The following is a 21743-nucleotide window of genomic DNA, read 5'->3' as shown; positions in this document are numbered from 1 at the left end:
TTTCATTAAAAGTCGAGCTCGCTAATAACCACAAAATTACAAAGATGTAAAATCTCTTGTCAAGTCATGACTCAAAGCATCACTAACGCGGGATGCAAAAATTTCTTTTTTTTTAAGAACTGGCATCCATTAAAACCAAGGTCGAAGCTGTTGGAAATGTGCCCTAAAACCAATCATATGATGATACTTTACGGACATTTCAAACTAATGTAGTTTGATGTAAAGGGCAAAGATTATTGTTTGAGCCGTCTCATATAAATGTTATATGCTTAAACGATAAGTCCAAGGAATATGTGATTGGAAGAATGCGATCTAAAGAAGCTAGATTCATGAGACCATTCTTTCGTTGACACATCCTAAACGTTCCTGATCATAGGATTGTCAATTGGGCATTGACAGTCCGTTAAGATCAGTACGTGCTATGTCTTCTCTCAGGGAGAGTGACTAGTCTCGAGTCATTGGTGTGTGTGACATCAAGACAAGTACGTAGGTGCTCAATAGAGAATGAGTTCACTGAACACGATCAACGAAGAGTTCTCATATTCATGTCACATGAGAACTCATGGTTGGGATAATGCAAATTAGTCCTTTGACCTGAGGCATCACAGTTGTCTTGTGGTTAGGTCCTTAATCTTTGATTATGTCAAAGTCACTCCATCAGGAGGGTGTCCACGGCATCGTTGGGGTTAAGCCACTTAGCCATGGAGGCAAGTGAATGCGCAACAAGGGATCTCTAACCTTCAAACTGTTTGAGGGAGAATACTCTATGATATGATTTAGAATCTCTGGCCAGAGTATGAATGAGATGTTGGAATGCGTTCCAGATCACATTCAAGGTAATCATATAAGCACAAGACTCACATTGGATAGTAGACATGAATAAACTATCAAACCAAACAATGTGGTCAAGAGTATTGTATTAGAGAAAGACCGTATTGCATTTGTAATCCTAAAACTGAATAGGTTCTCCACCTCTTCTGATTAGCTTGGGTAACCATGACATGCTGCTAGGCGTCAACCATGGTTTGTGGAAGCCCTAAAAGTGTATTATCACTAACGGGAGAATTGAAAGTAAGTTTCAATTCACAATCGATTTGAAAGAGTTTGAATCGCCCACTGCCTCGCTAAAAGGAACCTAATGGATCGTACACCGTGTAAGGTAAAGATTGAAGATTCAACAGAGATGAGTAAGAATAATTAAATGGTTTAATTATTTATGGCAAGGATTAATTAATATGTTAATTAACCAAACGAATAAGTTCGTTAAAGACCTCGGGATAGTTTTGGACCTTAAGGCCCAATGGGCTTCGAACGTCAAGTCCATTGACTTAAGTTGTATGACAACTTAATGAATAATGATTCACAAAGGCCCAAATAGCCCAATAAATCCCCTTAAATTCGGCCATTTAGAGGAGGGTAGTGAACTTGGCTTAATTGCAAGTTTGCCACTCCATTGTGAGGTGGTATAAAGACATCTTTATAGCCATTTCATCCTTAGGGTTTTTCTAAGGAGAAAAGATGAAAACAAACTCTCCTTTCTCTCTAAAATGGCCGGCCACCTTGAGGAAAAACATCTAGCAATCTTACTTCCTCAAGGTCACTCATTTCTTCTCCAATCTTACCTTGGTGTGGAGACTTAGAGGTTCTCAATTTTGGGAACTTGGAGAAACCTTTTCATTCATCCAAATCCATGGATCTAAGATGCAAGGAATGAAGGCCCTCTCTTTGGGTGATTAGCCTTTGCTTATGCAAAGAGGAATCTACAAAGGTATTGATTTCTCAACTCACTTTATTTTGAGTTGAGTCTTGGTTCACCTATCTACTAGGCTTTGAAGTTCATGGGTTAAGTTTTGTTTTTGAGTGCATATAAACATGATTCCGCCTTTTAATTGTTAATTGCATGTTGTTGATGTTGCTCAAATGAACTTGTTTTTCACAAATTTTCCTTCAATTGGTATCAAGAGCCTAGGTCTAGTAGTTGGTGAATCCTTTTGGGTTTTGTAGTTCATAGTTTGTGATTTGAATGTTGTAATTGTTACAAGCTTTATTCTTGCTTTTTTGAATGTAAATTTTGTTAGAAAATTTGCCATCTCAAATGTTGTAGATGTAGTTCATATGAGCATGAATTTTGGAGCTAAAATTTGGTGCCATGTTTTTGGGGAAATTCGGCCAAATCCAAATGGTGGATTTTTGGGTTCTTGTTTGACTTGTTAAAAGTGTTTTAAAGTGACTTTTGGAACCCCTATGTACCCTAGTATGGTTGTATGTTATTTCCCTTAAGTTTGAGTGGTTTTGGTATGTTTTTGGGTGAAGAATGTTCATGGAGTTCTTATGGGTTTTCATGGATGTTCTTCATTGTTCTTGATATGTTCTTGCCAAGAACAAAAGGTTTGGTGTTTTGATTCAAAGTTTTGATTTATTTCATAAAGTTTTTGTTTTGAAATATTTCTTATGTTTAAATATATTAGATATTTATTTTGAAAGATTAAAGAAATTTTAGTGGGTAGGTGTGTAATGATTTATTCCATTTCACCCACCCCACTTACAAAAACTTTGAAATTTTTTTTTAATACTTTGCTTCAAAACCGGCCACCCTACTCAATTAGGGTCCTTGTGGGGCTTTTATGCAATTACATAAAGTTTTGATACTTTTGTGTATTTGTAATTTGACCCAAAAGTTTACGTTTTTACGTAAAGGTCCAAAATCACTAAAAGGACAAATTGTTTTGCTCCTTTAATGAAGTTTTAGCTTTTGTGGAAATTTTTGGGTTCTAGTTGTAATTACATGAAGTAGTGGACTTTTGTGTTTTTACAAAGTGACCCCAAAAGTTTAAGTTTTTGCAAAATGACCCAAACAAGTTGAGGTCATTGTTTTTGGCCCAAATTAGGTAGAGAACAAAATTGTTTTGTCTCTTTAAATGAGAATTGGATTTTCATTTCATTTAGCTCCATTTAAATCAATTCTATGGATACAAAAACCAAATGAAAATGTTGCATTCAAGTTTAATTAGTTAAAGCGTTAATTAATTAAAGAAAGGGTGATTATGAACCTAAGCCTACTATAATTGAGCTATGTGAAAGGCCGTTTCAAATTTGTTTGAACCATGGGAATGTGTAGATTAAATTTTGGTTGTAATTTGATATGATCAATTGTTGTAAAAGAGCATAAGCTCTTCTTTACTTTAAAGTAATTTGATTTGATCAATTGTTGTAAAAGAGCATAAGCTCTTATTTACTTTGAAGTACTCCTTTCTTGTTTTATTCGATATGCATGAAATTGGAGTAGTTGGGTCCAACGCCCAATAAGACAACACGCCTTAATGTGATTAAACGCGTAACTAAAATCAATCACCATCCCTAGACCGAGATTCAACACAAGGCTCGTGTTGGATCTAATCAAAGGTTCATAGTCATCCTAAGGCCCTAAGGCAACTATATAGTCCATCAATGAATGCAAATCTTATGTTAGTAGTACCATATAGTCTTGCTTTAAAAACCGTTTTAAAAGCATAGTGAGAGTATTATATACTACTAAATCAATCATATGGACCAATAGTTGTAATAGGACCAAAATGTTTTAATTGGATTAAAATGTATGTTTATATGTGATGAGACCTAAAACCCTCAACAAACCATTATTAAGTTGATAAGCGAGAGATGCTTTGAATATCTCTTCGTGGCCTTCCACCGTGGTAGGCTCCAATCGTTTGTGACTTGTACACCGGCTTCACCCTATCATGGGGGAGTACAAAGTGCATGCTTACACTCAGGAGGAGTCTATACGCATATGATGAGGTGAGTGTAGGCAACGAGGATGGCCAACATCATATCATTGTGAGGCTATTCTTGAACCCCTTCATGAACTAAGCATGGTGGGAATAACTTAACTAAGTGCAATGGCGCCGATATCATATCATTGTGAGGCAACATTCTCTAGAGGCCAAATAAGATGGGTTCTTACATTAGATGTAAATGAGTAAGCGTACTCTCTCATTATTATTTTTGCTAGCCAACATCATATCATTGTGAGGTGGGCTTGGTAATAGTGAGCCTCCCATACCCTACTAAGAGTTTCCTCCAAAACTCTCGAATTCCGATGAGGGATATGGAATTTGCCAAAAATAGTGGGTGGTGCTATTTTGATTTAAAGACCCGGATCAAATAGCTTAAAATCAATCAATTTATATTCGTTATGTATTTGTTTACCAATATATTTGCAAACGCTATCCAAAACTTGACAAAGAAAAGCCGAATGCTTTAATTTCCGGACTTAGTTCTACAATCCCATAGATTGTCTTTAATGGCTTGTAGATGTAACTAAGTAGTCTCATCCTCACAATCTTCCTATTGATAATGTATCAATGGAAGAACATGTTAGATAAGTCTATCATAAAGAGGACAACGCAAACACTAGTGCTTGTTTCTTTGTTACATGAACAAGGAACTTAAGAAGAAAGCACAAGGGCATGGACACTTTATGTGCCATGATTCTTCACTTACAAATTGTTGTATGAAGAAATGAGAGTTGCCTTGAACAACTCTTGAAAGTTTGTTATTATGTTTAGAACATAATGGTTGGTTGACAAAAATAGTCCATTTATATGGACTTATGATGATTTTGAATCATTGAGTGTTGAAGTGTTAAACCACTTAACGAGACGGAAACTAGGCAAGGACTTCACCTTTGTGTCCCTATCCTAATGGTTCACTTAGTTTATTGTAAACTATATAGTGAACAATAACCGCACGCTCTCCAAATCGTTTGATGTGTATAACACATTTGAAATAAGTTTCAAGAGAGATAGTGGGAGTTTAGGGACCATGACTATTGTAGTCAAAAGGGAAGTCAAATGAAGAAAGCAAAAATAACTCCAAGGGAACAAACTTTCTTTATGAAAGGATGGACATTGGAAGGGGTATTTGCAAGAAATGTCTTGCAAGTGTCAAGAACGCACCTTTCGAAGGTATTGTAAAATGTTCTTGAATAGTTCAAAACAGTTGGTTCTTCTACTTGAATGTTTGATTCTGTATTAGTAACTATGTTTTACAATTGTTGTAAAAGTGTGCTAATAAAAAGTAGAAGATTAATGAGAGAAGAGAAAGTACTTCACATTCCAAACGTGAATCGAATATAGATCTCTGCGAAAGCGGATTGTACTTACTTCCTCATATGAACTACCAAAGAAATTGGAAAAACCAAAGATTGTCTTTATGTTCCAATTTTAAGGAAATTAATTGTCTCTATAGTAGAGATGATATGGTAGTATTAACTGTTTAGAATACGATGATGCTTAAAACCCAAAAGGTTGCAAGGTAGTGACTAATCCCAACTGAGTTGTGATACCTCTAAAACATAAGTTACGAGTTGGTCATAGATGGATGCTTTGGATCGTTAGATCCAGATCCAATACCTTCTTGTTAAAATTGTATAGAGGCGAAATGTTCGAATCTTTATTCTTTTGGAAAGAAGAAAGAATCACAAAGTTGTTGAGGTTAATTCACTAAGATATTAGTGGCACTTGTCCACAACATAATACTACTCATGTTGTATGACATTCACCGAAGATCACTCTCGGTTGGACTATAGTTTATTTTGAATAAACACAAGTCCGAATACTTTGCAAAAGGTTTCAAAGAATTCAAGAAATGTAAGTTGATGAGTAAGACGTCTAAAGTATTTACCTCCTTGGATTTGATCCAAGGAAAGATAACACTTTAGATGAGTTTCCTTGAAAGATATCAAGGAAAATGGCATCATAAGATAATGAATTTCTCCATTAGGAGAAGAACGAACTTGAATAAAATTTAGTTCGTTGGATGTTATCTATTACCCATATATAGGATATATATACTTCTAAAACAATATGATTGTCAATTAGAAGATCTTCCAAAATTTTCATAACTCCATAAGATGTAGTTGGAAAGAAAGACAAATCTTAAACATGTTAAGATTTGGGGTTGTGTGCTAATAAGCAATATTTGTTTGATATGATCAACAAATATAACAACCTAGTTCCTACACCACAAGCTCCAAGGTAGTCGAGAAGGATTTATAAATCGTCTCAAGACATATAAGTTGTAGAGATCCATCCATCATGAATCTCAGCAAGTTAGTGGGAGCTATAAGCATCTTATGAGAAAAAGGATCAAATCGTTTGATTTCTCATAAAGATGTAAATGAATCTTTTGTTTACTAGGTTTACAAAAGATTAGTGGGAGTTAATCATATTCCTAAATTTGAATATATATACATGATATATATTAATTTTGAAAATGAAAGGAATTCTTCATCGTTAAAGTTATGACTTTAAACATTCTATAATAGAATGTATATGGGAGACATAGTCTATATACATGGGATGGAAATCTATAATGATAGATTTCAAGATATAATTGGATTATATCAATCCCTAAAATAGACAAGAGATGCTAGGAAGTTTCTCATATGATGATAAACTTCAATTAGAATGACAATTCTAGTGAGACTAGGAAGTTGTTCTTCTCAAAGGGAATGTACCCTTTGACTCCCAAAGAAATAATGCGTAAATAGAATCCTTTATGCAGAACGGTGATTTATGTATTTCATATTGTATGAAAACATTGATATAAGTTGTACCTAGAACGGTACAAGATGATATCAGTGCAAGCCCAGGATCAGAACCATGGCAACTGTCAAGTGAATCCTTAGGTATTTAAGAAATACTAAGGATGGATTCCTCAAAGAATGAGGAAGAATTAGAGTAATGTAATGGAAGCGTAAATGTATTAGATTATGAATCTAATCCATCATAGAATATCTCTTCATTATGAATGAAGTGATAATGAGATATCTCTTTATTATGACTAAAGAGATATTTGGATGGAAACGTTAAAAGTAATGACTTTAATGTATTCCATCATGTATGCAAAATATATTGCCATATAGAAGCTTACAACATTGTTGTTTGGATGGGAAAGTTCATTTATGAACTCTCCATTCGGTTCCAACCAGAAAGTGTATGACACTAATGGGGCAATAGCTCAAGCCAGGGAATCAAGGTCTCATCAAGGTCCGAACTCAAATGAGAGACTGAACCACATGATTGAGAATCATGTATAATGGTGACGTCGTTATTCTCAAGGTTGCTTCTATGGATAACATATAGATATCCATTGTTTAGGCCTACTACTCAGCCATTTATGAAATGAATTACAGAAGAGGTATCATCACTGATGACTAAGCTGATTGGCTCTAGTGCAAGTGGGAGATTGTTGGAAATGTGCCCTAAAACCAATCATATGATGATACTTTACGGACATTTCAAACTAATGTAGTTTGATGTAAAGGGCAAAGATTATTGTTTGAGCCGTCTCATATAAATGTTATATGCTTAAACGATAAGTCCAAGGAATATGTGATCGGAAGAATGCGATCTAAAGAAGCTAGATTCATGAGACCATTCTTTCGTTGACACATCCTAAACGTTCCTGATCATAGGATTGTCAATTGGGCATTGACAGTCCGTTAAGATCAGTACGTGCTATGTCTTCTCTCAGGGAGAGTGACTAGTCTCGAGTCATTGGTGTGTGTGACATCAAGACAAGTACGTAGGTGCTCAATAGAGAATGAGTTCACTGAACACGATCAACGAAGAGTTCTCATATTCATGTCACATGAGAACTCATGGTTGGGATAATGCAAATTAGTCCTTTGACCTGAGGCATCACAGTTGTCTTGTGGTTAGGTCCTTAATCTTTGATTATGTCAAAGTCACTCCATCAGGAGGGTGTCCACGGCATCGTTGGGGTTAAGCCACTTAGCCATGGAGGCAAGTGAATGCGCAACAAGGGATCTCTAACCTTCAAACTGTTTGAGGGAGAATACTCTATGATATGATTTAGAATCTCTGGCCAGAGTATGAATGAGATGTTGGAATGCGTTCCAGATCACATTCAAGGTAATCATATAAGCACAAGACTCACATTGGATAGTAGACATGAATAAACTATCAAACCAAACAATGTGGTCAAGAGTATTGTATTAGAGAAAGACCGTATTGCATTTGTAATCCTAAAACTGAATAGGTTCTCCACCTCTTCTGATTAGCTTGGGTAACCATGACATGCTGCTAGGCGTCAACCATGGTTTGTGGAAGCCCTAAAAGTGTATTATCACTAACGGGAGAATTGAAAGTAAGTTTCAATTCACAATCGATTTGAAAGAGTTTGAATCGCCCACTGCCTCGCTAAAAGGAACCTAATGGATCGTACACCGTGTAAGGTAAAGATTGAAGATTCAACAGAGATGAGTAAGAATAATTAAATGGTTTAATTATTTATGGCAAGGATTAATTAATATGTTAATTAACCAAACGAATAAGTTCGTTAAAGACCTCGGGATAGTTTTGGACCTTAAGGCCCAATGGGCTTCGAACGTCAAGTCCATTGACTTAAGTTGTATGACAACTTAATGAATAATGATTCACAAAGGCCCAAATAGCCCAATAAATCCCCTTAAATTCGGCCATTTAGAGGAGGGTAGTGAACTTGGCTTAATTGCAAGTTTGCCACTCCATTGTGAGGTGGTATAAAGACATCTTTATAGCCATTTCATCCTTAGGGTTTTTCTAAGGAGAAAAGATGAAAACAAACTCTCCTTTCTCTCTAAAATGGCCGGCCACCTTGAGGAAAAACATCTAGCAATCTTACTTCCTCAAGGTCACTCATTTCTTCTCCAATCTTACCTTGGTGTGGAGACTTAGAGGTTCTCAATTTTGGGAACTTGGAGAAACCTTTTCATTCATCCAAATCCATGGATCTAAGATGCAAGGAATGAAGGCCCTCTCTTTGGGTGATTAGCCTTTGCTTATGCAAAGAGGAATCTACAAAGGTATTGATTTCTCAACTCACTTTATTTTGAGTTGAGTCTTGGTTCACCTATCTACTAGGCTTTGAAGTTCATGGGTTAAGTTTTGTTTTTGAGTGCATATAAACATGATTCCGCCTTTTAATTGTTAATTGCATGTTGTTGATGTTGCTCAAATGAACTTGTTTTTCACAAATTTTCCTTCAGAAGCCACAACACAACAGAAGCTCATCGAGAGCAAGCAACAAAGGAAACCACAACAACAAGCAAAGGAGGAGGATCAACACAACTGACCCAGCCCAAAGCCGCGGCCTCCCCCTCCCCAGCTAAAACAAAAATTAATGGGGGCAAGATAACCCATCCTTGTTCAATACATGGACCAGCGAAGATGGGGGAAGATTTACCCAAATTACATCGCACATCTCCGGATTACTTCTCGACGCCAACACATGCGCCGCCAAATTGGCCGATCTCGGAACCCAAGACCAGCGACAGTCCTGAAAGTGCCCCCTAAGACGCAAAGCCTTTGAAATAATGGGGAAAGCTTCCCAGCTGCCCCGCGAATAACCCTGAGTTAAACTAAGGATATTCTCCTTTGAGTCGGACTCCACAATGATGCAATCCAACTCCAACGCTTTGGCCAACTCACACCCAAGCAGAATCGCAGCAGCCACATTAGGCGCCCCAACCTGTCCACGTTTAGCAGCCACAAACTTCCCCTCATAATCCCTGATCACCACACCAGCAAAACCGCTTTTAGAATTAGCCTCCCAACTCGCATCCACGTTCACCTTCATGAAAGGCTGGCTCGGGGGACCCCAGCAGGCAGGAGGACTAGAGTGAGAAAGATCCCTCTGAGGCCGACTTGCAGAAGCATCAGTCGCCTCCAAAAACCCATTCACCGATGTCAAGATTGCCATGATGACTCGATTAGGATTAATACCCGTTATAAAAAACAAAGCTACACCGGGTTTTCCAGATGTGCCAGCAAGTAAAAGCCACATACGTCAAAATCCTAGCAATCTCTTCCTTTGAGCCCAAGTTAGACCCAAGGAAAGAAAAAACCCAGGCAGGGAGGTTCGATATGTTTGCTCTATTCACCCGATAATTCAACGGGCCACCAAACCAAATCGGTTCAACCCACGGGCACAGAAGGAGCATATGTTCTACAGATTCATCCTGATCTAAGCAAATTGGGCAACACGAGGAAGGAGAACAACAACGTTTGAATAAATTCTCCATCGTGGCCAACACGCGATTCAAAGCCCTCCACATAAAATTCTGAACCTTCGGATGAGTCTTCAACTGCCAAATACATCTCCATACTTTGTTCGGGATTACTGAGGAAGACGAGGAGGCCCTGCCAATCATAAAGCTCGAGCTAGCATGCTTCCAATGATATCCAGATCTCACATAGTACACCCCATTCCTGGTAGCCGGCCAAATTATCCTATCTTCCTGAAGCCTATCTCCTATGGATGTATCCAGAATGGCTTCGTAGTCCTCCAAAGAAATAAAAGGCTTAATGGCCTCAATATTCCAAGTTCCGGTCACTTCATTAATCATTGTATTCACCCGCATATTCCGAGACACTCTCACATCTCCAATAGCCGTAGGTTTCCCAGCAGTGATAGTCGGCACCCATCTATCTTGCCACAACCTGATACTTCTACCATTCATTATCTGCCAATGAGCTCCTCTCAGAAGAATCTCATGCCCCACCAGAAGACTGGACCAGCCCCAAGACGCTCTTCCCCCCAAAGTAGCTTCCAGGAAAGAGCAGTGAGGAAAATATCGGGCCTTAAGAAGCTGCGCCCATAGCGAGTTTGGATTATGAATCAATCTCCAACACTGTTTAGCAAGCAAAGCATCATTAAAATCTTGAAAATTCTGGAACCCTATACCTCCTTCCTGTTTCGGGTACCCCAAAATACCCCGAGAAACCCAGTGGATGCTCTTCTCCCCCCCCCTTTTCTTTCCCCACCAAAACTCAGCAATTAAGGTGTCAAAATTCGTACACAGTGTAGTAGGGAACTTAAAGAGATGCATGGGATAGGCAGGGATTGCTTGAATCACAACCTTAATCATTATTTCTTTTCTTGCTTGTGAGAGGGTGCATTGTTTCCAGCCCTGAACTTTTTCCAGAATTCTGCCCTTCACAAAAGCAAGCCCCTGCTTTTTTGATCGACCCCGGAAAGAAGGGAGACCAAGGTACTTCCCCGGATCCTCCGCCAAAGGCATACCAACGATGTGACTTAGCTCAACTGACAAGCTTCTAGGCATATTTGCCCCAAAGAAAATACACGACTTCTGATAATTCACCTGTTGACCAGAAGCATTACAATAAGCATCTCAGATCTTCATCAGACTATCACAGTTTTGTTTATCAGCGCGCATAAAAATCAGAGTATCATCCGCAAAAAACAAGTGAGAAATAGTCGGGCACCCATAGTTCAGCTGGATTCCTGAAAGCAGCCTCCTTTCCACCGCTTGTTGAATTAGCCTTGCCAATACCTCACCAACAAGGATGAATAGGTACGGAGATAGAGGGTCTCCCTGACGGATTCCCCTAGTTGGGATGAAATGCTTCCCTGGCTGCCCATTCAGAATTATAGCAAATTCCACTATTTTGACACATCCCATAACCAGGTTCCTCCATTGGGGACAGAAACCCAACTTTTCCATGACTGCCTCAAGGAAATCCCATTCAACCCGATCGTAGGCCTTATGCATATCAAGCTTCACTCCCATCTCAAACTTACTCCTAGCCTTTCGGAGTTTCAGAAAATGGAACATCTCATGAGCAATCCCAATGTTATCTTGAATTTGTCTCCCCGTCACAAAAGCGCTTTGCGTAGAGGAAATAATCTTTGATAGAAGAGGCTTGAGACGATTCGCGAGAATTTTAGAGACAATCTTGTAGGAATAGTTGCACAAGCTAATAGGTCTGAATTGTCCGACCGTGTCCGGATTTGTGATCTTCGGCACCAACACAATGTGTGTCGAATTAAGCCGTTGCAGAGCCAAAACCCCCTGCATAAAATCTTGCACAATTCCATTCACATCATCCATAAGGGAGTTCCAGTATGAGTGGTAGAAAATCCCTTGGAATCCATCAAGACCCGGGCTTTCATTCCTCCCATTTGTAAGGCTGCCGTCTGGATTTCCTCCATTGTTACCGGTTTTATCAAGCCGGAATTCATCTCATCACTCACCTTACGTTGTATACAATCCAATGTCCTTCCCCACTCTCTAGGGCCAGATGTGGAGAAAAGATTTATAAAGTGATCTTCAATATACTTCTGAACCTCGCTCTGATTATCAATCCAACCTCCATTCCCATCTTTAATCTTTACTACTTTATTTCTCCTTCTCCGTTGAAGCGTGGATTGATGGAAAAAGGCCGTATTCGCATCACCCTCCTGGAGCCACTTCACCCTCGATCGCTGTTGCCAAAATTGCTCCTCAATCTCCCCCAATCTGTCAATAAGCGCCGAAACCATCTTGATTTCCTCCCAATTCTTACGCCAATTATGTTGAAGAACCCCCAGCCTGTTGATAAGGCCGTCAAGTTCTCGCCCTCTCGATTTAAATTCTTGCTGGCTCCACTTGATTAACTTTACTCGACAATCATTCATTTTTTTCTGCCATCTCATAATTACATCACCACTGCATTGTTGCCTCCAACAGCGGTCCACTATTTCCTTACACCTCTCTTCTTTGGCCCAGTAAGCTTCAAAGCGAAAGAGCTTCTTCGTTTTCTTAACCCGAGGTTGATATTGAATAATTAGAGGGCAGTGGTCCGACCCAATAACAGTTTCATGAATAACCATAGTATTTGGCCAACTGTCTTGCCACTGCCAGTTAGCCAAACCCCTGTTCAACCGCTCATCGACAAGTTGCCCATTTCTCATGCCTCTCCAAGTAAAGCAAGGCCCATTAAAATCCAGGTCCATAAGCTTCGTGCCATTTAAGAATTCCTCCAGGTACCTAGGTCGGTTATAGTTCAAACTTGCTCCTCCTGATTTCTCATGCTCCCAAAGGATCTCATTGAAATCACCTCCGCAAAGCCACGGAATATTGGTCGGTTTAAACCATTCTTTCATCCACCTCCAAAATTCCACCTTTTCATTCCTATATGCCGTACCGTATACCCAAGTAACCCGAGCCCGTCTATCCGAGTCCACATAATTGATAATTGCATCAATAATGTGTTTGGAAGTATAACCAATCGTTACCTCTACAGAATCATCCCACCACATACTAAGACCCCCAGCTCTCCCAATGGGGGAAACATGAAACCCCTTTCGATACCCCATTCGCCTTCTTACTCCATCTACTCTATTATCTCTCATCTTTGTTTCAGCGAGAAAAATCATAGCAGGCTTATGCTTTCTAATGAGCCCATAAAGAGCCCGAACTACCGTGTCCGACCCTAGCCCACGGCAGTTCCATATGAGGTGTGTCATAGCTCTCTTGCGGCTGTTGAGGGCCAGCCGCCACCACCCTGTGTTCCTTTGAGCTCCCATTGTGTTGTCGACTCAAGTGTCTTCGTCTCAGCATGTTCTTCAATAAGATCCCACTTCTCTTCTAAATGACTCGCTTCTGTTGTCGTTTTCCTGGATAGAAGTAATTCCAAATTTTTTCCTTCAGCACTTCCCTCCCCTAGCTTATTTCTTTTCAAAGAATAATGATTTGTTTCCAGACTACCCCTCTTTGCTCCGCTGCTCCACCCTTCATCCGATCTCCAGTGTTGCCCACTAATCTCAATCCTCGGCAAGGCTCATCTCGGTCGCAGTTCAGGCCTAGAAGACGATGCCGTTGTCTCTGATTCAAGCGTGTTGCCCAAATTCGACAAACCTTCATTAATTTTGAGAGTATGTCCACCTGTTCCCCTGTTTTGGCTTTGAATAGTTTCTCCCATCTCCTGTATCCCTTGGACTCGGGTTGCTTGGGGGAGGAAATGTGGGTTAGGTATATTAAATATTGTAGTGGGTTGAGGCCCCAAACACCCTATTCCCATAAACACTTGATGGGCCACGTGAGCCATGTTTCCATCTATCACCCACTTTTGAGGGAACCCATCCTGACCCTCCTTTCTATTCTTCATCCTATGCCACGTTTTCTGACTTCTCCTTGGACTGTGTGCCTCCGCCTGGCTTGTTGTCCCCCTTACTGGCCCTCCCACTTCCAGACGACCAGTGGCCTCCGTGGGCACTACGCGCCGATGCATATTGTTCTGGTCCCCTCCTCTGATGGCTCCAGCAGGTCTCCTCTCTCCCAACTTAACCACCAGCGGTTTTGGCTTAGCTATTTCATCTCTAATAGGACCCGTTTTCGTCCATTATCCATACCCCGCTGTGGAGCTCTGCCCAATCTCAAAAGAACACTCGTTATTTGCATGTCCTATCCTCCCACATTTGTAACAAAAATCTTGAAGTCTTTCGTATCGAAATTCAATCCACGAATCCGTGTTACTCTCCCTCGGTATCTAGCATCCTTTAGCTAAAGGATTTTTTGTATTAATGATCACCCGTACCCTGAGGAAACCCCGAGCCTTTGCAGGATCCTCAATCTCCACTAACTCTCCAATCTCTTTGGCCAGTCGTCTCACATTTGTTTCTGTACACAAACATAGAGGCACCCCCCGGATTTGAACCCAGAAAGGAACCATCTCCATAGGGATTTCCTCTATCGCTAGCTCTAGTGGCCACCTTTTAATAGAAAAATTCTGCTTCATAACCGCCCATGGTACCTGACTCAAAATCCGCTCAGCCGAGTTTTCATCCTTCACTGTGATTATAAAAGTGTTTCCATGAGCCCATTTGACTTCGAATTCCCCCATTTCCTTCCACGCAGCTCTCAGGATGTTCCTGACTCCCCATTTATTTAACACTTTGTCGGTTAAGGCAGTCCCCACCAGCTTTATCCCTCGTTCCATAGTCGTTATCTCCATTGACTTCTCCAGGTGGACCACCAGTTCTTCCACCTCCTGATTCACCATTATCCAGCTGCTATCTATGTCTCCTTTGTCCTGGAAATCGGCGCTTCTACAGTTTGCTTTTGTATACTCAGTATTCACCTTGGACCACCAATTGTAATTTCTTGCCTCTGGCGTGTTGCTTGTTTGCCTTTTTTCTATCTGAACAGCAAGAAGAAATACCACAGAGAGGATTGTAACTTTTGGGCCTCCGTGCCTTCCCAGATGATTTTTACTCCTGCTCCAGAGATCAGATTTAACAGTAGGTAGTCTGCCTTTAATTTCATTAACTTTGTTAGGTGACATCCTATAATAATTACCCCCAACCCCCTCCACCAAGGGTGGGTTGAAGATCCACATCACCCCTCACCCACACCCCAAAGCACCAAAAAACCTGGAGAGCCAAACCCCAACCAAAGGGAAAACTCCCAATCCCACCTGGTTAAACTCCAGTCACCCCACCGTAGACAACACAAAGAAAAGATTAGAATTGAAAACAGTAAACCACTACACTCCCACACGGAGAGAAGGGACACTCACCACGGAGGGCTCTCACAACGGAGAGAATTAAGAAAAAGTTGGTGCATTTTTCCCCAGATGCAAAAATGTCTTTGGATAGACAATGTATATTTCTTTTCAGAAAGTAAATGAAATTTCAAAATTCATTTTTCGCATTAGAATAATACTCCAATTTATATATTTTTATAAAATATAAAATGAGACGTAAAAAGATGCTCAAGACCCAAAACAGTAATTAAATTTACACACAAAGAAAGCATACATTTTGTATTCGCTTTTTCTTACTTGGATTAAGATTCTATCAATTAGCAATGCGACATTAAAATATACATTCACCCGCCACTTAGTACAAAAATCTAATGATATTTTTCTTCACTTACAAATGATAAGTCTTAAGTTCAATTCTCACCAAAATCGAATTTGAATCACATTATTGCTAACCCATTGTGAGACTAAGCCCATCCCCATCCCTCTTAGGGCTAGTTTGGTATTGTTGTGCTTTGAAAAAAAAAACTATTTTTCTGTGATGTGGAAATAAGCAGCTATGAAATAAAGTAGTAATGTGTTTGGTAAACTATAGTTGTAAAAGTACTTTTGGCAAAAAAAAAGAGGCAATGTTATAGTGTTTGGTAAATCTTTATGTAAAACAACTGTGACTGTGTAAAATGACCAAAAGGGCATAGTACTAAATCAATTGTTAAACAAGCTTTGTTGTTTTAAAAAATATTCGTATCTTAATTTAAATCTATTCTAAATACTAATTAGTACCACAAATTACTTAAAAATATCAAAATCTTTTAAACTGAATATGATAAGATCTTCACTACTAATTTTTTGCTATTTCAGCTAGCCAAATGACAAAAACTCCAATAACTAATCAATTTATCGTAAGCATCTCCAACAATAATGGTTATTTTAACATAAAAATTTGAACAATTTATTATTTAAAATCCCCATATTTTTTTATGTTTTATTATCATAATTAAAAGGGAACCATCCCACTATCTTTCCAGAAGCACCTCTCAAACTCTCTTTCTCTCACGTGTCTCTCTTTCCTTTCCCTTTATCATCGTTTCCGCCTTCTTCCCATTTCACATTTTCTTTCTCAATCTTCCTTTCTCCATGTGATCTCTTTCTATCTCAATTGAAATCCTAAAAAATTTTCCTTTGTGCTGGATGGTTCATTGGCGGGTTAGGTTGCAGGCTTGAAACTAGGTCGATAATGGAGGAGGATGGGCCTAGGATAGCTTTGCTTGGTCTAAAAGCTCAAGGTCCGCCGCTCCAAGGTCTTGAAGTACAACCTCATGATCTTGAACGACCTAAAAAAAAATATCCAGTCTCAGCATGGAAGGTGAGTGTTCGAGCTTCGAATTGTTGGTAATTCCATCTGGGGTTTTTGTTAGTTTAATTGGGTTGTGGGGATATTACCATCAGAGGTAGACGAGATATCACCATCGAGAAAGGCATCTAGCACCACCGTGGACAAAGGGTGTAATCTTGCTCGCTGCATCACCGCTTCGACTCCAACTGGTTCCGAAATAGCTCACCAAAAATAATGGAAGATGATAAAAACATGTTTGATTGTAAATTATTTAATTGCTTAAGGTCATTTTGGGTACGTGAAAGTTTCATTAAAGGCTCAACGCCTCTTGGAAATGAGGTTTGCGCAGAAATTGAAAAGCTGGATTTTGCTGCCTTGAACTTTTAGCTTTTTTAACTTAAAACTGTGAAAAAATGTTGGTTATAAGATGTTACCAAACGCTGGATTAAGATTCTATCAAGTAGCAAGGTCTAACTTGAAGCTTTTTATTATATATATTATATTTTATATATTATATTATGTAACTTATCATAACACACACACACACCGACGCACACACACTAACACACACACTGAATTATTATGTTTATATTACCGATATTACTGATATTATCCTGATATATTGACGAAAATAAGGTGCATACGTGTGAAAATATCCCCCTCTCAAAAAAACGATATTATCGACAAAATATCATCGATAATATCGATATTTAAGACCATGTCAAGTAGTAGTGATGACATCGTGCAACATTAAAATATACATTCACCTACCACTTAGTACTACAACCTAATGATATTTCTCTTCACTTGCAAATGATAAGTCTTGAGTTCAATTATCGTCAAAGATAAATTTGAATCATATTATTGCTAACTTCATAATGGGCTAAGTCCATCACCCTTCCCCTTAAAATAAATAATATCATTTGTTTTAAAAAAAAAAATAAAAAATACACCCACCTATAGGCAACAACCAAATATACATATTCATAATTATTATACTTGCATGCTTTGGGCTTAAGGGATCAGATTGATTTGGTATGAAATAATCAACGTTGGTTGTTCAACATGTTCATGAGAATGGTGGGGCCCAATCCCCGCAAATAAAATTTGTTCTCGTTGATGCACTTCTCATGTGGGAGAAATTATAGAGTGATACCGTATCTCCGGGATTAATTGAATCCGAAACTTTAAGCATCAGTAACAGCAGATAAAATGAAAATGGAGAGAAATATATCACAAAGTTGTAATGGGTTCATCACTGTGCAGCTACTTCAACCATCTCCTGCTCCACAGCCCCTGGGACCACAGGGTAGTACGAGTAGTGAAGCTCCCCCACGTCATCTCCCGAAAGCTTCTTCCATCCATTTGCTCCCACATGATATACTGATTAATAAAAATAAAGGAAAACTAATGAAAAAAACTTGAAAACTCTAAGTTTTAATCAAAAGGACAAAAAGATGTTGTAAGTGAATAGTACTACTATGAGTGATTTTTTAGTGTAAAAATGTTATTTTCGTTAAAAATGAACAGTACCAGAAATGTTTTGTTAAAACTCCCTCAAAATAATTCCATAAAAAATAGAAGTCATGTATATGTATGTGCAGAAAATAAAACCCGAGAGAGATTTTTACCACTCGCAACACCGCCGCTGGCTCCATCACGGAATGTTGCATGATATATTGCTCTTCTAGCCAACTCAGCAGCTTCTTCTACAGACATATCATATCGGTACCTAACATAAGCAACTTGAGTTAGTAGAATGACGGGTGCAGAAATAACTGTACAGTAAGATAATGCTTACATACAAATAAAACTCCGCTATACTAAGTAGCTAGAACTCAGTATGCACAACGTAAGATAATGCTTGTGATTCTTATCTGTAACCAAATCCTATGCATTGTTACTCTCGTGTTCAATTAATAAAGACAACTAGAGAAGACATTGCAGAAATAATGGTTCAACACTATTGCAACGATAGACGAAAAAAAACTAGGGGAGTGAAAGTACGCACCCATTATCCAGAACACCATAAGCATAAGGTGAGCCCGAACCAACAGAAAACCTCATTCCTTTCAAACGGCCTCCCTCACTGTCTACATAATACAGTCCAGGACCCTGCACTCAAAACGAGGATACACATTACATGAGTATAAATGACATCAAAAACTAATGTGACAGGATTTGTATCTCATTTACCGTTTCGTCCCAGCCTGCGATCATGGTCCCAACTGAGAGACCCATACCACGATAAGAGTAAAGAATGTTTGCCAGCAGCTTTGATGCTCCTGTAACTGAAATCCTCCGCTTATTTGCCAACTCATGCAACCGACACTGAGCCATAACAAAAGATTGGTTGTTGGTAACCAATAACCATATACTAAGTCAAAATAAATAGCACAATTGTCATTGTGAACGTCAATATGGCACCACTCCTATAAAATTTCATCAGATAAAGATTCTTAAGTATATTTGTCATCCACGTATACAGCACCAAAAAAGTATAAATCCAGCCCTTCTAATTGAATCATAGCTGACAAGTCTAAAGTTTTTAAACTGCAAATTAACAAAATAGAATAGATGCACTACCTTAATCCCCAGATTCCTATGCCAAAACTGGCAGTCAGCAGCTCCTCCAGCCATTGTACCAAGCATGTAAGGATTGATTTCAATAATCTTCTTCACAGATTGTGATGCTGAAAAGATAAGAAACAAGATGGTAAATGTGAACCCATGCATAGCTGATACTCTCTAGGACACCTAAGCTATTATGATTAAGAATATGTCAATGCGATGAATAGAGCGCTTAATCAAAATCACTCTAAAATGTGAACAATGTAAACCGGTATGCAGACATAACCGATACGAGGCAGGAAACCTAAACTAATAGAATATGCCAATCCGAATAATACTTAATCAAAATCACTCTAAAATGTGAACAATGTATACCAGTATGCAGCCATAACAGACATGCTCTAGGACACCTAAACTAACACGATAAGGAAATGTGAACACAGTGAACAGAGCACTTAATCAAAACAACACTAAACTGTGAACAATCTACACCGGTATGCAGACGTAAGAGATACTCTCTAGCACTCCTAAACTAATAGAATATAATACGATTAATGGAGCACTTAATCAAAATCATTCGGAAACGTAAAATAAATACATTTGAACAAACACTAAATAGTTTAAGCATCATTACAAATTACCCCTACAAACTTCTTGGTACAAAGCATACAACTATCTCATATATGCAAGCAATAGGAAAAAAGTAATAAAACATCTTACAGATATATCCGCCCATGCTGGCCCGAGAATCGGCAGCAACCATGACTCCATCCTTGAAGATGAACGCAAGTGTGGTTGTCCCCTTAGCCGGCTTCACCATCTGAATAGCTTCCTTCTGAAATCCATCAAACTGAAACAGCAGGAAAAAAAGGAAAAAAAAAAAAACCCACATATTCAGCCAAATTCTACCACACAGAGACTAAAAACTACGGAAAGAGAGCGTAAAATGAACATCTAAGTACCCCTTAGCCATACTTAGATCCATCTCGTACTGCAAATTAACCACAAATTTAGATAGATAGACATGTGAGTACAAACATAACTTAACCACAGAGAGTAAGAAGAGGGCCCGAAAATCAAAGTATAAAGCGTGAAAACGAGGTAATAACTATGAACCAGGAAGTTCTAAAAATATATTCAGCAACTAATCAAATACAAAACAGTACATCTTACATCCTCAACTAATCAAATACAAAAACAGTACAACTTCGATCATTGAACAACAAGAAAACAATAACATCATCGAAAGAAAACGACGGCAGCAAGAAAATGTCCACTACCACCCAGCACAGTCGTAGAGATCATCATATCGAGTAAATTATCATAAAATTTGCTGAGAAACCATAAATCAAAACCTCCATCAGAAATACCATAATCCACTTCACAGATCAAAGATCAATTAATTAAATATCAGATACCCCAGTCAATCATAATTAACAAAACAGAAGAAATTTGAACACCCAGTTCATGAAATCAGAGGAAGAAAATAAAATTCCAGATTATCACAAGAAATACAGGCAACTAGACAACACCCACTTTGCAAATCTCTCATAAAAAAACTCACATCATTCGTCGTCGGAACCTCGAACGACGGAGGAGCCGAAACGCCGTCAAGAAACCCACTGCTCTCGCCGAACAGCGGCGCGTGTGACTCAAGACCGCTAGTGTCAAGCCTCATAGCTCTTAAAATCCTCTGAGGAGCACAACATTAGACGAAAAATTAAAATCGCACATAAATTTGTGATCGTCTTCCAGAATAAACCCTAGAAATCGAAAAATGGTGCAATCTGTGTCAAATTTCGTACGTTCGGTAATGAACATCGAAAAAAAATTGGGAGAAATTAGGGATTGTGAAAGTACCTTGAGAGGTTGATGATCGTGCAGACGAAGACCAAAGAGGAAGAAGCGAGAGTGAGATCGAGCTAAAAAGATACTGGTAGGAATGCTGCTTATTTGTATTGGGTTTTGGTTTTCTTGTGCATGAGGAAAAGAAAACTAACGATTTGGGGTCGATGATGGGCTTTAAGTTGGGCCGATAAAATAGGCCCATGTCGGATTATTCGTCTGGCGTGACCACCTCAATAAGATTCCTTTTTTTTTTTTCACAGCCGCTTAAATTATAACGAGAGAGGATCATCGCCTGATCCTCCAATCACAATCATTTATCGTATTTTATGTAGTCAATTTTTGTTAGGTATTATTTATATTCTATTTTAAATATAAAAAAATTACAATAATTTATGACCGCATGATGTACAATAAACAGATGTAATTGGAGGATCCGAATTATAACATCTCCAATTTACTAAGACAAAAGAAAAATGTTGTAACCTGTTACCTCCCATTGCCCTTCATTTATCATATTTATTTTAAATTTAAAAAAAAATGTATTCAAGCGTAGTTACATCTTGAGCTCCATATGGGTCAAATTCTAATTAGATTAGCCTTGATCTATATCTGGCTTCATTTATAATTGAATTAACAAATTCGATACTTGTCTGGATTAT

At 38.7% G+C, this 21743-nt stretch overlaps 2 protein-coding genes across 3 annotated transcripts; both read right to left on the bottom strand.

The window, feature by feature from the left end:
- Positions 1-10019: 10019 nt before the first annotated feature.
- LOC148689893 (uncharacterized) lies at positions 10020-13374 on the bottom strand. The gene is made up of 4 exons (XM_088687867.1): positions 12061-13374; positions 11360-11878; positions 10259-11167; positions 10020-10205 (listed from the first exon to the last, which is right to left on the bottom strand). Exons 1-4 carry the CDS (start codon positions 13372-13374, stop codon positions 10020-10022), a joined length of 2928 nt encoding a protein of 975 aa, XP_088543993.1.
- Positions 13375-17672: 4298 nt separating this feature from the next.
- On the bottom strand, positions 17673-21223 carry LOC137731387 (proteasome subunit beta type-5). Of its 2 annotated transcripts, none has more exons than XM_068470498.2 (8): positions 21097-21223; positions 20801-20999; positions 19957-20086; positions 19252-19358; positions 18862-18996; positions 18677-18780; positions 18297-18397; positions 17673-18048 (listed from the first exon to the last, which is right to left on the bottom strand). In XM_068470498.2, exons 2-8 carry the CDS (start codon positions 20912-20914, stop codon positions 17921-17923), a joined length of 819 nt encoding a protein of 272 aa, XP_068326599.2. In that variant the 5' UTR covers positions 20915-20999; positions 21097-21223; the 3' UTR covers positions 17673-17920. The 2 variants fall into 2 exon arrangements, with proteins under 2 accessions (XP_068326599.2, XP_068326598.2); XM_068470497.2 differs by having other exon boundaries at positions 20801-20929; positions 21097-21209.
- Between the last annotated feature and the right edge of the window lie 520 nt (positions 21224-21743).

Source organism: Pyrus communis, chromosome 16 (assembly GCF_041283825.1).
Source record: "Pyrus communis isolate YQ-2024b chromosome 16, ASM4128382v1, whole genome shotgun sequence".
Lineage (NCBI taxonomy): Eukaryota > Viridiplantae > Streptophyta > Magnoliopsida > Rosales > Rosaceae > Pyrus > Pyrus communis.
Note: the sequence above shows the minus strand (reverse complement) of the source record. Positions and strands in the feature narration are given on the sequence as shown.